At 49.1% G+C, this 13,575-nt stretch overlaps 1 protein-coding gene across 3 annotated transcripts in view; it reads right to left on the bottom strand.

The window, feature by feature from the left end:
- The window catches only part of MAD1L1 (mitotic arrest deficient 1 like 1), a 343,378-nt gene that overhangs the window by 43,819 nt on the left and 285,984 nt on the right, over positions 1-13,575 (bottom strand). The window contains exon 19 of one of the 3 annotated variants that reach the window (XM_071814989.1): positions 1,697-1,912. The exons of the other annotated variants lie outside the window; for them this stretch is intronic. Coding sequence (XP_071671090.1) covers positions 1,760-1,912 — 153 coding nt within the window. The 3' untranslated portion in view covers positions 1,697-1,759. Of the gene's footprint in view, positions 1-1,696; positions 1,913-13,575 lie in introns of those variants that run through there. 3 annotated transcript variants of the gene reach the window in all.

The following is a 13,575-nucleotide window of genomic DNA, read 5'->3' as shown; positions in this document are numbered from 1 at the left end:
ATCTCCAGCCGCCTCTGATGTAAGATGGGTTTGCAGCCCCAAACCTCCTGAAGCACAGGAAAGGTGTTTTCTTTGCAGCAGAATTAGCGAGTTGTCAGTAAAGGCTGCCACAGATTTCTCTTTCCTACTTCAAAAGAGCCCTTTGCACTCTTCTCCATCTTCCCAGCACCAGTTTTGCACCATCAGGTGCTCTGCTCATCAGCAGCGTCCCTGATTTCTCATAGGTTCACAAATTGTAGAGCTCAAAAGAACCGTAAGAATCAGCCAATCTAAAGTGATGAAAAGCACAAGCTGGTGAATTAAGCAAAGCAGTTTCTGCATCAGGCTCATAATTGCCAGCTGACTTCGAACATTTCTTGTACAAGAATATCCCATCTTCATTTAGACACTTCAAAGTGATAGTGAATCCCCCATGCACTGAGATAAATAGTTCCAATGGCTAATTACCCCTGTTGTAACAAAAGCATTTCCTTATTTCTAATCTTTCCTGGTTTCTACTTTCAGTATTTGATCTTGTTACGCTTTTGTCCGACAGATTAAAGAGCTCTTCGCCAGCCAAAATCTCCTTCCCATATAGGAACTCAGGCTATGATCACGCTACTTATTAACATACTCTTTGTTAAATTAATTAGACAGAAATTCTCCAGCCTCTCACTGGTTCTAGACCTTGAGGTGAGGCGGGAGAAACAGAGACTGCCCAGCAAGAATTTCCCCTTTTTTCAGAGAAAAACGGGTTAAAATACTGATGTGATAAAATAGAGGTGCATGTGCCACTTGCTTTATGCTGTCCATCGCATCTTCACATTCCCCTTCCTGCCTCCTCCTGTCTGGCACAGGTTGATGTAGGAGGTGGTGCTGGAAGCCGGATTCAAGCTGAATTTGCACATCTCCTCAGAGGTCACCAACCCTACCTCAATGGAGACAGAAAATGAGGGAGGCAAAGGCCGACACGCCAGGAGATTCTGCTCGAAGACCTAGAAAGAGGCACAGTTCTTCTTGTCGAGAGGATGCTTTCTAAGTCAGTGCTTGTCTTGTTCTCCGAAGGCTCTTTGCCAGCTGTTCTCTCCTCCCAAGGCGGCTCCGCTCTCTCCTGCCTGGCTGGCAAATGACCTACACAGTCATCTCTTCCCCTAATGCTGACGGGAGCTCCTGGATCACTTCTCCCCTCTACTCCCACTTCTCTCTCACATGTGCCTTCTCTTCACTCTCCTCTTTGCCAAATTGTCTTGAAGAGTGATTTCTCCCCTCCCTTCCTCTTGTTGCTTCACATCTTCTCTGTGGGAGGACTCACAGGGCTGGTGCTCTGCATGCCAGAAGATACCTCCCCTCAAACCCTGCTCTGTCCACAAAGCTTTTTTGGTTCCTAGCACTCTGAGGTTCCATGAACACACCTCCTGAGTGAAACACTCTCAGCTCCAGCATCTCCTCTTCTCCTTTCCAGCCCTTTGCATCACTCCTGTCCCACTGCTCAGCCCTGCCACGCTTCTGCCTGGTTTAGATGTGAATCGATCTGTCCTCCCAGCATTGCTCTAAGCCCAAACACGATGCAGCACAACTCCAGGGCAAACCTGCTTTGCTACCCGTGGGATCTCCAAGCAGTATCATCTCTCTGTGAGTCACTTGCTGGGAAAGGAAGGTGGGAACAGCTGTGTTGTCGCCTCGAGACTCATTCCTCCCATACCCGCGCTGCTTCGCAGTCACAGAAATGCTTCTTCTCAACAAATACCTCATTCTGACTCGTGCTAACCACTGGTTGACTTCATCCATCATTGATCATCTCCTCTCTGTGAGCTGGAGGGCTGCTGCAGGTGCATTTTGGTTTTACACTGAGTGGTAATGGTGGCTTCGTCACGCTGGTGCTGGTGCTGAACGGCGGTGCAGCTGCGAGCGGGTGCGATGCCACAGCACAGATCTGGTGGGAGGAACAGTGAGCAACCAGCACATTTAAAACTGGAACTACAAACTGAGAGGTGCGAGATCATTTAACAGCATCGTGCCCCTGATGAATGAGTTCTGGGTGGAGAGATGGAGGATCTATCGTGCTGCACCGAAGGAGAAAACAGCTGGGAGGTGGCAACCAGGCCGAGGGGGCTGGGAAGAGCTCACACTGTTCCCTTGTCACCACGGTCTGTTTTCTGGGAATGAGGCAAACGTGGGAGAAAAGGCCGAGGTCACCTTGGTAAATGAAGAGCAGGGCGGGGAGAAAAACTTGCCAGCAGGCATCAGAAGATGAGTTTAGAAAACAAAAATCCTGCCGTTTGTTTCTTTTCTCTACTGTCTTTTGGTAGCTTCTCCCCAAAACACCAACCCAACACTGCACATCAGCAGCACTTGGGAATGTGAAATCAAACACCCCCATCTATGGGGCAGGACCCAAAGGCTGCTCTCGGCAGCTTTCTCCCCAGTAATTACCCCCAGAGCTTTCCCTCTCATTAGCAGCAACAACCCTAACGCTCAGCACACACGCTGCTTCCTCCTGGTCTACTCGAGTAGTCTAATTAGATATTAATTTAGTGCTGATAGAAGGAACTAATGGCAAGCAGCAAGAGTGAAACCAGCTATGCCCAGAAGAAGCGTGGTGAGGCAGGAGAGCCGGGCCCAGCTGCCCCATGCGGGGTGACACGTCCCAGTGTCCCATGAACAGGGCAGGCTCAGGTCCCCTCCTCTTCAGATAACTCAGGTTAGCACGATGGATCCGAGGTCACCAGCAGCAGGACACGAGGCTGTGGTGGTTTCTGTTTTGTTCACATATCTGCTGTTTAATAGGAAGTAGATAAAGGGCAAAAGCCCTTCCTGGAGGGAAAAACTACTGCTCAGTGTCAATGACCTCCTGTCACTTCTGGCCAGGACCCAGACCTGGCCTGGGGACCTTGGGGTGAAAGAGTTTTGTCTCTATTGACTTGTCTTCTGGCACTGCTAGCACTGGCAAAAGACAACTGTTCCCATCAGTTTGGATTAGGATTCGTTGGTACAGGGGTTGAAATTCAACAAAACAAGCTTCTCCATCATCACCTCCCAGCACTTGTGTCTTGATGCTCTGATAATTTCACAAAGACAACCCGGGAAAAAACCCGAAGCCCAGCCCCAGTGAGACTCAAGACTGCCAGACAGACATGACTGTGCAACCACGGCTGGTGACCGGCTGTGGCGCCACCAAGGCTGCGGGGACACGGACTGTCCCAGGTGCGGAGAGAACACGAAGACCACGCCGGTGGCACAGCCAAGTCTCCGCAAACGGAGCCTGGAGAGTCGCAGTAAATGCAGGAGGCTGTTCAAAGAGTCAGCGCATCTCCCACAGAGGCCTTTAGGCAACAGCAGCACCGGGAGAAGAAAGAAATCAGCTCCTAAGAGTTGTTTGGGACCAGCTGTGAGAGTCCTCCGGACATAAATTTCGTTATATTAATGAGTCACAGCGGTCACATAACCCGCCGCTCCATCATTTTGTCCTTTCTAACAGCCCCTCTCGGAGTTCTCATGGCAGTGAAGTGCTGGAGGAGCCTCTCAATGGCCGTGTTTTACTGCTGCCAGTCTATCACCGGCTCCTCACGCTAACGGCCACGGGGGAATAATCTCTTACTTCAGAGATCAAAGTCCTGTGTTAATGACTGGGAGCTGCCACTCACCCTGAGCACAGACCGGGGAAACCTTTCCCCAGCCAAAAGCCTCATTTGCTTATAGCAGCAGCGTTAATCCAGCCGACGGCTTTCTGGTACAGTCAGTATTTATTTAGTGCCCAAAACACAACAGGTATCTGTAGGGACATGACAGAGACCCTTCCTTGAAAAGTCTTCAGGCTGATAACAGAAAACAAAACAGAACAAAACCCTAAAAAGAGATGAATGGTGCTGAATGGACAAGCAGGATGGGTTTGCAGAGATAAAGCAGCCGGTTGTTCCGCACTCCTCAAGCTCACGAAGCTATTTTATACACATGCAGTGAGATGGTGCCTTTACTTGGATGTAAAATGGGAGGCAGAAGGGAAACGAAAGGGAAGTGGTTCCAAAGAGAAGAAATCAGTGGAGAGATGGGAAGGACCATGCGCCTGAAGCCTCTTCCAAGCTCTCCTTGAGGCACTTGGCCATGCTAACAACATCCAGCTTTCTTCTGGTTCCCCATGCAAAGCCAGAACCTGCCCATCCTGCCTTCCCGCTGCACTTCGCATTGATACTAAAACTTGGCGGTTCTCATCCAGGAGATTGCTGCGCTATCTCAGGTCCTTCCCATACCCTAAACACAAAAGGAGGAGGAAAAACAGGTAGAGAACTATTGAACCGGCACAGCCTTCCCAGGGGACGAACTACACTTCTGGCCTCCATAGAAACAAGGACCTGGTTTGAAGCTTTCAAACATTTTTAAAACTTACATTCTGAAAAGCGCTTCAGAAGAAACTCAAGAGCATCTTTATTTCGCATGAGTCTTCTATTTATAACTCAACAGACAACATACAAAGATTTAAGGTGAGGAAGGTAAGACAAGCCAGCCTGTTCTCGCTGTAGGTTTACATCCACCAAGCAGCGTTCACATCTCCACCAGGAAACATTTCGCTATCTATGAACTGAAACCACGGGTTATATGACAAGATTTCCAGGCTCGGGGAAAAGGCACAAAGAGAAGGGAGGTGGTGCCCTTGGGCTGCCCGCACAGGGTCTGCACCCCTGCAGCGCTCAGCAGGGCTTTGCTGTTACATTTATGATTGTCTCTTAGGCAACTCTATCATCACCACCAGTCAGCTGAACACTTCCAACATTTATACGGATAGTTCAGGTAAATGCAATCTCCGATGTGCTAAAAAGAAAAGGACCTGAATTTAGAAAGCCAGATTGGGCATTACCGGCAGCCAGAAGCACTCGTCTGGAAGTTGCAAGATTAAATAACTCAAAAAGTTGGGCTTCTATAGCCGAGATGGACAATATTTCTATTTCGGGTTTATTGTTAGATGACAGGCCATACGCAATCTGCCCTGTTTTAGCCTGTGGTCTAGGGGTGTCTGTTAAAAACTACTGCAGAAAGCACTTTGCACGCTGAAGGCTTTGGTGACCGCCAGCTCAGAGGCCACCCAGCCTTGAAGGTTTATGAGCAAGAGGAAATGTCATCAGGATGTGGACTGGCACACTAGCAAAGGCTGGGAAAAATAGGCAGGTAAACCTCAAGGTTTTTGACTTTTCTAACATTGACATGGTTTTCTTGCCGAGAAAATCTCTTTGCAATGTTAACGTTGTCGCCCCATGTATCACTTCCCAGCAAGATTCCCATGAGAGGGAAACAGGCTGCATTTGCCAGCAGGGGAACCTGCTCCAGGCAGCCCTGCTGCACCCAGAGGCTCCTCTCTCTGCGCCAGCAGATCAACTCTCCGCAAAGCACAAATCCAGTGCAAAAAGGCTGCTCTACATGAACAGGAGTGTGAGCTCATCCAGAGAAGGTGTTATTTCTGCTGGGATGAGGCAATGTGCATGGAAAGCCATCTGCTGGGCAGGAGCAACATGCCTGGATGGTCCCTCCTGTCGTCTCCCTGCTGGACTGGTTTCAGACGACTGCCTCGCATTGGCTGCCGCTCCACAGCACCACAAAACCCCATCGTTTATAGTTCCTTTATGCATTCCCTGCCCAACAATGCTTATCCATTCATTCAGGTGGCCAAACGTCCACTGATCACGCTGTCCCCCACCCCGCCTCTCCACGGCCACCCAGAGCAGCACGTCCCGACTCAGGGGACAAGCCCAAGATCAGCGACGTAAAGAGACCTGTGACCACGCTGTCACTTCTACCTCTCTGCCTCTCAGCTCATAGATGGACAGAGGCAGGGAAGGAAGAATAACGTAACTGAAAAGAAAGGCATTGCTTGCAGAAATTGCATTGCTTCTGCTCCAAACATCAAAGACAACAGCCCGCAGCACTCCCCTGGGGACCTGTTCCAAATCTGTACACACAGACCTGGACATTTCCCGGATAAAAGCTTCCCTGCCTGCGTTCAACTCTAACCAGACCCCTGCTTACGAGAGAGGCTGAGCTAACAGAGGGTGAGGTTGGAGCTCTGCGGAAATGGATGGATTTGGGAAGAGCGGGGGGATTGCTGGTCCTGCTGGAGTGTGCTCTGTCACCCCCCTGCTCTGCTCCCACAGGACAGCTGGTGTCTGCGCTGGGAGGCTCCTCTCCAGCACGAGTGAAGGGAGGATGTGCCCGTCCACGTACATCTCAACCCTGTGCAAGACACAGTAACAAACGCTAGCAGTAGCACTTAATGCACGATACCACAATGCCAGACAAACCCGAGTATTTGCCTTTCTTGCTCCAAGAGAGTAGCGTGACCTTTCCCGTGTTCCTGGAGATATTTAGCACTGCACAGTTTGGATAAAGAGGGTTTGCAGAAAGGGAAAAACAAGAACAAAACCAGAATCCCAGTGGTCTACGCTGACAAAAGCACACACACGAGGCAGAGGAGCAGCGGATGAATTTCATGCCTTGATGCAAAGACTGCATCTAAATAACATACAGCACCACATTGCCCTCCTGGTTCCATTATGTTGCTCATTGAAAGAAATCCATATGGTTAACCTGGCAGGGACAACGTGCCCCTGTGATTTTCACTGAGCTAATGGGAGCCAATAACGTTACCTGTATCTTGGAGGACAGCATTCCCACCCATCCCAATACTTGTCTAATAAAAGGTCAGCCCATTCTATGGCATCTATTTGCAAAATTAAGAGCCTCTCTTCAGTAGCTAAATGCTTGCTTTAGATTTGGAATTACTGTAATTAAAGTTACATTGTGCTCGGATTGGTGCCAATCACTGCGGAGCTGCAGGCGCGACCTCCCGTTCCCAGCGCCATGCGCCTGGGCGTCCCACTCCATTAGCTCCAGGGAATTAGCTGTCATTAACGAAGAGATGCGCACTCCTTCGTGTTGTCAAACCGCAATCAAGCGGGTCACAGGTGAAGAATAAATACTTTCAGAACAAGCCCAATTACACCATTTACATTTCATTACAGAACCTGTTTAATCCACTGATGGGCTCCCAAGTTCTTCTGCCTAATAAACAGCATTTCAGAGGAATTAATAGGCCCTGCAAAACATGCTAATTACACTCTTTTGCATTGCATTTGCAATATTGATTTTAAAGTTGCCACTTCCCCCTCCACCCTCCTTCCCCAGCCCCAAAGCCTCAGCTTCCAGCAAAGTACACTCCAACCAACCTAATTACTGGTGAGTTTAGAAGCTAATGCATCTCTCTTGTCAAAGCTCAGTTCCAGCGAAGGCCAACACACAGGGAGGGATTTTCACGTCCAGAACTTGTGCAAGTTCCTCCAGACGACCACTGGAAACAGCTGCTGAATAGCAATTACAGAAGAGAGCAGGCATCAGCGGAGACTTTGCCATAGCAACAAGCCTGGCTGGACCCGCTCCCCAAAGACGCCTCCTCCTCCCAAAGACCACAGCAGCGGAACGGGTACGATGACAACACAACCGCCGCAATCTCATTTTGATTTGAAACCAAAGCTATTTGATGCTCTCCTGGGCACTGAACTGTTTAAAAAACAAAAGGAAAGTTTATTTTCAAATCGCGGGACCGCTCGGAAGAGAAGAACAAGTCAGACGTGCTCGTGAAACGCCACCGGGCTGTTTATTCATCCTGGCTATTTTGCCCAGCTCCTGCCACCAGATTTCTCTGTTCTTTTCCTCTACGTGCTCACTCTGCCCTCTCCTCCACTTCTCTGAAGATCATTTTCTTTATTCAGTGGGTTTCCTTTCCACCCTCTGATTTTCTGCATTGGCTTGGTGGCTGTCACTTACCATTGTGGTTTTATCCAAAGCTTATTGACAGCTAAAAACGCTCGGAGGAGGAGATGGAGGGAGGGTAAGCAGTGCTTGTGGTGTTCTCCCACGGCACCTGCGGGTTGTTTAAACAGAGCCAGCAAAAAAGGACAACAACGTGCCATGTTTAATTCCTTTGCTAACAGCAAAGCAGGAAAGAAAAGCCAAAGGAAGGCACACTGGGGCTGTCAGAAGATGGTGAGATACAGAGCAGCCTTGAGCCGCCGTGACAAGTAGGAAAGGAGACACGGTCACATCTGGGGGGACCCTGCAAACAAAGAGGAGACAGCAGAAAGGAGCTTGCAGAAAACAGAGGTTGTCCCAGACAGTTGTTCTGTGAAATGGGACCTGGACTCAAGAAATGCAACAGAAAGGGGTGAGATCTGCTCCTGTCTCTCAGAAATTTCCCCAGCAGACAGCCCAGGTTTCTGAGGGAATGGATATGGAAGCAGTTAATGCAAAAAATGGACATAGGGAGCATAAGTTTAACGAAGATGACGCATACTGCTCAGCGGTATTGTCTCTTTGCTAGGAATTTGGGCAGGTGAAGGAGAGCACATCCCCAGCTGCACCAAAGAGCAGCACAAGCACAACCCACGGCCAAGGATTTCACCTCCTCTGTATCTACTTTATGTGAATGCTCATCCAGAAGCAAGTTATTGCACCAGTCAAAGCCGTTTGTGTTAGCTCGATCATCCATGTAAACCTCTTTCTGAAGTCAAGCCCAGGTGCTCCTCAGTGCCCCAGGGAATCCCCTGTCCACCGTCTGGGCCTCAGAAGCGGTCCCTGCACAACACGAGAAGCCTCCATCCCCGCATGTCCACGCTTCCCTCGTCACCTTTAACAGGAACATCTGGCGCGCAGGAGCCAGCTGTGCAAGCAACCCCTGCAATAAGCATCCAAGACATGCAGGGAGGTTGGATGGCAACTTGTACCGTTTTATAACGTAATTATCATGTGTATGGGATTACTTTTGCCTCTCGGAGATTCTGGAGGGATTTACAAACTTAAAATGCTACAAATAATACTGTGGCATCTCTTTCCCTTCATAAGCACCAAACTGGATTAGTTAGTTATTGTCTGGAAAACACTTTGAAGTATCACTTAGGCTATTAATCATGCAGCCCTTCTGTACCACCACCTACCAATGCTAGCACAGGCTGGAAAGGAGATATAAATACCAACCACATTTTGTTAAACTTGTGGGGGTGGGGAGCTTTCAATAGGTACAATGCAATTACATCAATATTTGTCAAGAATTACCCTCACTCTTCTAAAAATGCCACAAGAAATCAAAAGCTACAAGCAGTTCTATGTCTCTTTTTCAGGGCAGACCCTTAGGCAATGCAATGTCTCCTGACAGCATATTATGCCCACGGCTGCCTCAAACAAGGGTGCTTTTCAATGCAAAACCTTCTGACAAACCTTTACTTCAGGTTTCCCAACGCAGGGCTACCCAAGCCCAGCCCTGCATAGTTTGCAATAGCAGAAAAGATCAGAGTTTGCAACAGAAGAGCTAAGAGCATCTCTAATTTAAAGGGACAGAAAAGCAAATTGAGAAAAAGGTACAGCCAACTATTTGAACCTCAGCCCTTCTTAATCATCCATAGAAAGCAACAGCTCACTGTTGCCATCTCATTGCACAGGTAAGATTAAAGACAGGTAGGAGATTTTTACCCCGTAGTTACAATGATTAATGTTTCTAAACAGACATACAGTTTGAAAGCACTATTACAGGAAAAAGAGAAGTTGTTGCTTCATATTCTCAACCCACTATTTTCCCTGGGCATTGAGCCAAGGACTGAAGAATGAGGAAAGCTGCTATTTAAAGACTTATCTTGAATTGCAAGGTTTGGTAATGAACACGACTACAGCCTCCTTTGCTAAAATCAGGGGCAAATGAAACAGGCAGGGATGAGTGCTCTGCTGAGCACTCTGTCCTCAGTCAAACGGGGAGGAGGAAGGCGGGTGATGTGCTTCTGAAAACGGTCTCTCCATCCCACTTTCCCTGGTGGAACAAGAACAACCTTCACTCCTTCATTGCCAGCAAAGAACTGGGAGCTGCTCTGCACCACTTACCTCTCCTGTCTGCTGCTGTCAAGGAAGATGCAAGAAGATTGATCCACCGAATACAAAGAGCCAGACACAGCAGCTTTCACTTTTGATACAAGCTACGAGGCTATATAAAGCTACCAGGCTCATAACTGTGACATAACACATATTCTACAGGGGATCATGCTGGGAAAAGAAAAGGCGTGGGCTTCCATGAAGCAAATGCTCCTTCCTCATTAGGTGCTGCAGGAGTTCTGAAAACAACTCTTGCCAGAGCTGGGACGCCACATGGGTGCCTGCTCCTTGCTAGGAGACAAGAGAAACAAGCTGGAAGAAGTTCCTGCAAAACCAGCTTACGGTCATGGTCATGCTCTCAGTTCCTATCATAGCTCATCATGCCCCAATATAATTGAAATAATCCACTGTGAGAAACAAAAGGAGAATAAAGTCCATAGGTTGTGTTTCCCTGCTCAGTCTCAGGGACACCGATGTTGTGATTTGTGGCTGTAAACCCTCTCAAAAATAAGTCCAGTGTGACCTCCTGCACCCAGGGCTTCCTGATGTTATAAACTCCGCACAACAGCATGCGGCGTCCTGCCCATGAGGCAGACACACAACAGACTGTGGTCTAATTAGACAAGACATGCTTCCCACATTCTCCATAAAGCTGCCTCAGCCTACAACTAAGGACAAATAAATAACTGTCAGGGCTAATAAGCCCAGAATCACAGAGGAGGGGAAAAACCAAGAAACTGGATCTACTCAGATCTCGTTTATGTGATCACAGAGAACGCGTGGAAACAACTGTGAAGACAAACAAAACCAGCGATGGTTGAGGCAGCTCTTCAGCAGGCCCGGGCACGCTCCACCACAACAGGCTGTGCCAGCCCCTGGGCATCCCTCTGCATTTCCAAACTAATCAGAGGCATAAACTGCCACAGGTGATTAATTGGAGTGTCTGAGCAGCACGAGGAGACCTTCTCCATTTCAATGTGCCAGAGCACAATAAGAGGACACAAGGAGATACTCCCAGTGTGGGGAGCTGCAGAGAACAACCAAGCAATGCACACATCGCCAGGGCTGCTCATGTCAGAAAGGTGTTTATGGTGTTCTGGAGTAAAAGGTGTTACAGGGATGACATCCAGAAGCGTTGTGTGCATTACCCACAGGGATTGCAGCCAGTTAGTACAAAAATCCTGAGCCTAGAGCCCTCTCCGCATATCTCCATAGGGAGGGAAACACCAGCTCCAGGAGCTCTTAGAGCTTCCCCAAGAGCTGTTTGGGTCACTTGTTACCTACACTGTTCAATTTTACCAAGCAAGTTCCTCAACCTGTTGCTGTGGTTGAGTAAAATGTAAAAAATTAGATCCCAAAGGGAAGATCAGGCCCAAGTGACAGGTTCCAGCAGAAAGCTGGAGTTACCCAAATGGCTCCAGTTTAGTTCCTCCATTCCCTCCTCAACCACCAAACAACCACTCAGGCATCTGTTCAGCATTTTCATTAACCCATTCCAGCTTTCTGCTCACAGACCCGGCCCCCAGACACATGCAGGGCCCTGGAGCAGCTCAGTCCCACCAGGGCCTGTCCCTGCCGAGTGACCAGGGAGCAGCCATGGAGGGTGAAGCAGCACCAGCTCCCTCCTATCAGCAGCACCAGGGGTCAAATCTCTCTCCTTGGGTGCAACCATGCACGTGACAGAAACACTGGTATTTCTAGCGCTCTCTTCTACTCAGTGAGGGGAAATCAGGGTTTGGGCTTGAGACCAGAAGGCTGCTCAGAGCTTTTCCCACAAGAACAGCGACAGCAGGAGCCACCATATGGGACAAGACATGAAGCAACTTTGCCTTGGCCTTGCTGATTGAACAGGACTAATCAGGCTGAACTTGGGGCCCATCTGCTGACCACTCCGATCTCAGGCTACGTAACCAAGAAACTTTACCCGTGAGCTGGCAGGACCACGAGCACATACGGTGGGGAGGGAGGAAAATCTACACACTCACCCGCTGCTTGGTTCCTCCAGCGCTGCTCTGAAGGAATCTGCTTCAGCTCCGTCCTGGAGAGATCGGTCTCCGGAAACACCGATGCAACGCCATGTGTTGCTGCTACCTCACATTACTTATCAGCCTGGAATATGCACCATTTGAATCAGAAATGTACTTATTTATTCTAAAAGAAACATCTCCACATTGAAGAGACTTCAAAAAACTCAGTCCTTACAAGGTGCTGCTCAGCTCTTGGGACCACTGGGCATCTGCAGTGTTTGAAAGAAGCAGCAACCTCATTGCAGGGACAAAGAGCCCTGGCTGAGCAGAGGGCAAGGAGAGACCTCAGCCCAGCAGTGCAGCCGACTTCATCTGCCTCAGCTGCTTCTGCTTTGGAGAAAGGCAGCCAAGAGCAGCTGGTCCCGGAGCCATCCCGGTGGCGTGTGTCACTGCACGAGAGGCAGCTCTGGGGAGGTACAGGGATGTGACTGCAAGAAACACAATGTCATGTGTTTCTGTCCAACACTGCCCAAAAGGCAGGCTCAGCACCACACCAGGGACTCAAAACCCTTCAGCTTTTGTCCCTTCCAACTTGTGGGTGCATCAAAGCACCAGTCAGAAGCCTGGAAGCTGAGAAGGTAGAGATCCACCATGGAGAATGTGTTGGATGCACCAAGACAGATTAGAGCTACAGCTCTGACCCAGACGCTGGCTAACTGCAGCTTGATCCCCATGACACCTTCGTATCCTTGCCCTGTGCTGAGATGGCTGGTTAGGGTGCTGGTCTGTGCCAGATACGTTGATTGCTTTCTGCAAACAGCTTGTCCGCAGAGAACTGGACGAAGCCCAGACTCATTTCATGTGGATCACTGATCAAGAGGGCGGCATGTAACAACTTCTCCTCTCTATCTGCAGAGGCTGGATCCAAACCACTGGTCTACAGCAGCATTGAAACTCCCCGGTTTCACCCATCTCCTCAGCTGAAGGACATCTCCTTCCCACCAACGGCTCCCTAGTGACTGTGTCACCAGCAGAGAGATTTTTCTGCAATGCCTAAAAGAAAATTCCCCTTTCATAGGCTCAATTATACAGGAAAATCTCAGTACCTGCCCATGTGAGTCAGCTATTGCCCTGAATCCCAACCATCTTGTCTGCAAGAGCTGGTTGGGAAAGGCAAAAACAGAAAGACAAAAAGGGCTGTGTCCTAAATAAAAACATTTCTGAAACCATTTAACTTTGTAAGGCAATAACAAGCAGAACAATATGCAGCTTCAGGGCTACACAGCCAGGTCAGAAAACCCTCCAGAGGGAAAGAACTAGGCCACAAAACTCTGATATTAGCCACTAGAATCTGCCTGCGTTACGCAAAATTTGTGGGTGAGGCTGACCTGTCCTGTTACTCCCCTTCACACAGGTTTTACCTGCTCGTGGGCTGTGGGAAGCAGCTCTGAACGCTCCAGGTGAATGATGAGACGTGACCAGGACATGGAGCTTGCAGGCGATGCCTCCACCATCCCAGAGGCTGCTGGTCCGGAGGGGATGCCTGCACTGATTTCTGCAGAATCTGGAGATCTGGAGGACAGCGACCCACGTTCTGCTCTCTCGTGGATCCACTGATGCCTGTGGTATGAGTGGTTGCTTCTTGGGTTCCTTATCTCTGCATGTACAACATGTGCTACAACTCCAGCGTAGTGAGAGATGGCTTCGGCAGACAATTTAATGGAGGAAAACT

The sequence above is a fragment of the Patagioenas fasciata genome, chromosome 15 (assembly GCF_037038585.1).
Source record: "Patagioenas fasciata isolate bPatFas1 chromosome 15, bPatFas1.hap1, whole genome shotgun sequence".
NCBI classification, from domain to species: Eukaryota; Metazoa; Chordata; class Aves; order Columbiformes; family Columbidae; genus Patagioenas; species Patagioenas fasciata.
This window is presented reverse-complemented; position numbering and strand designations above follow the sequence as displayed.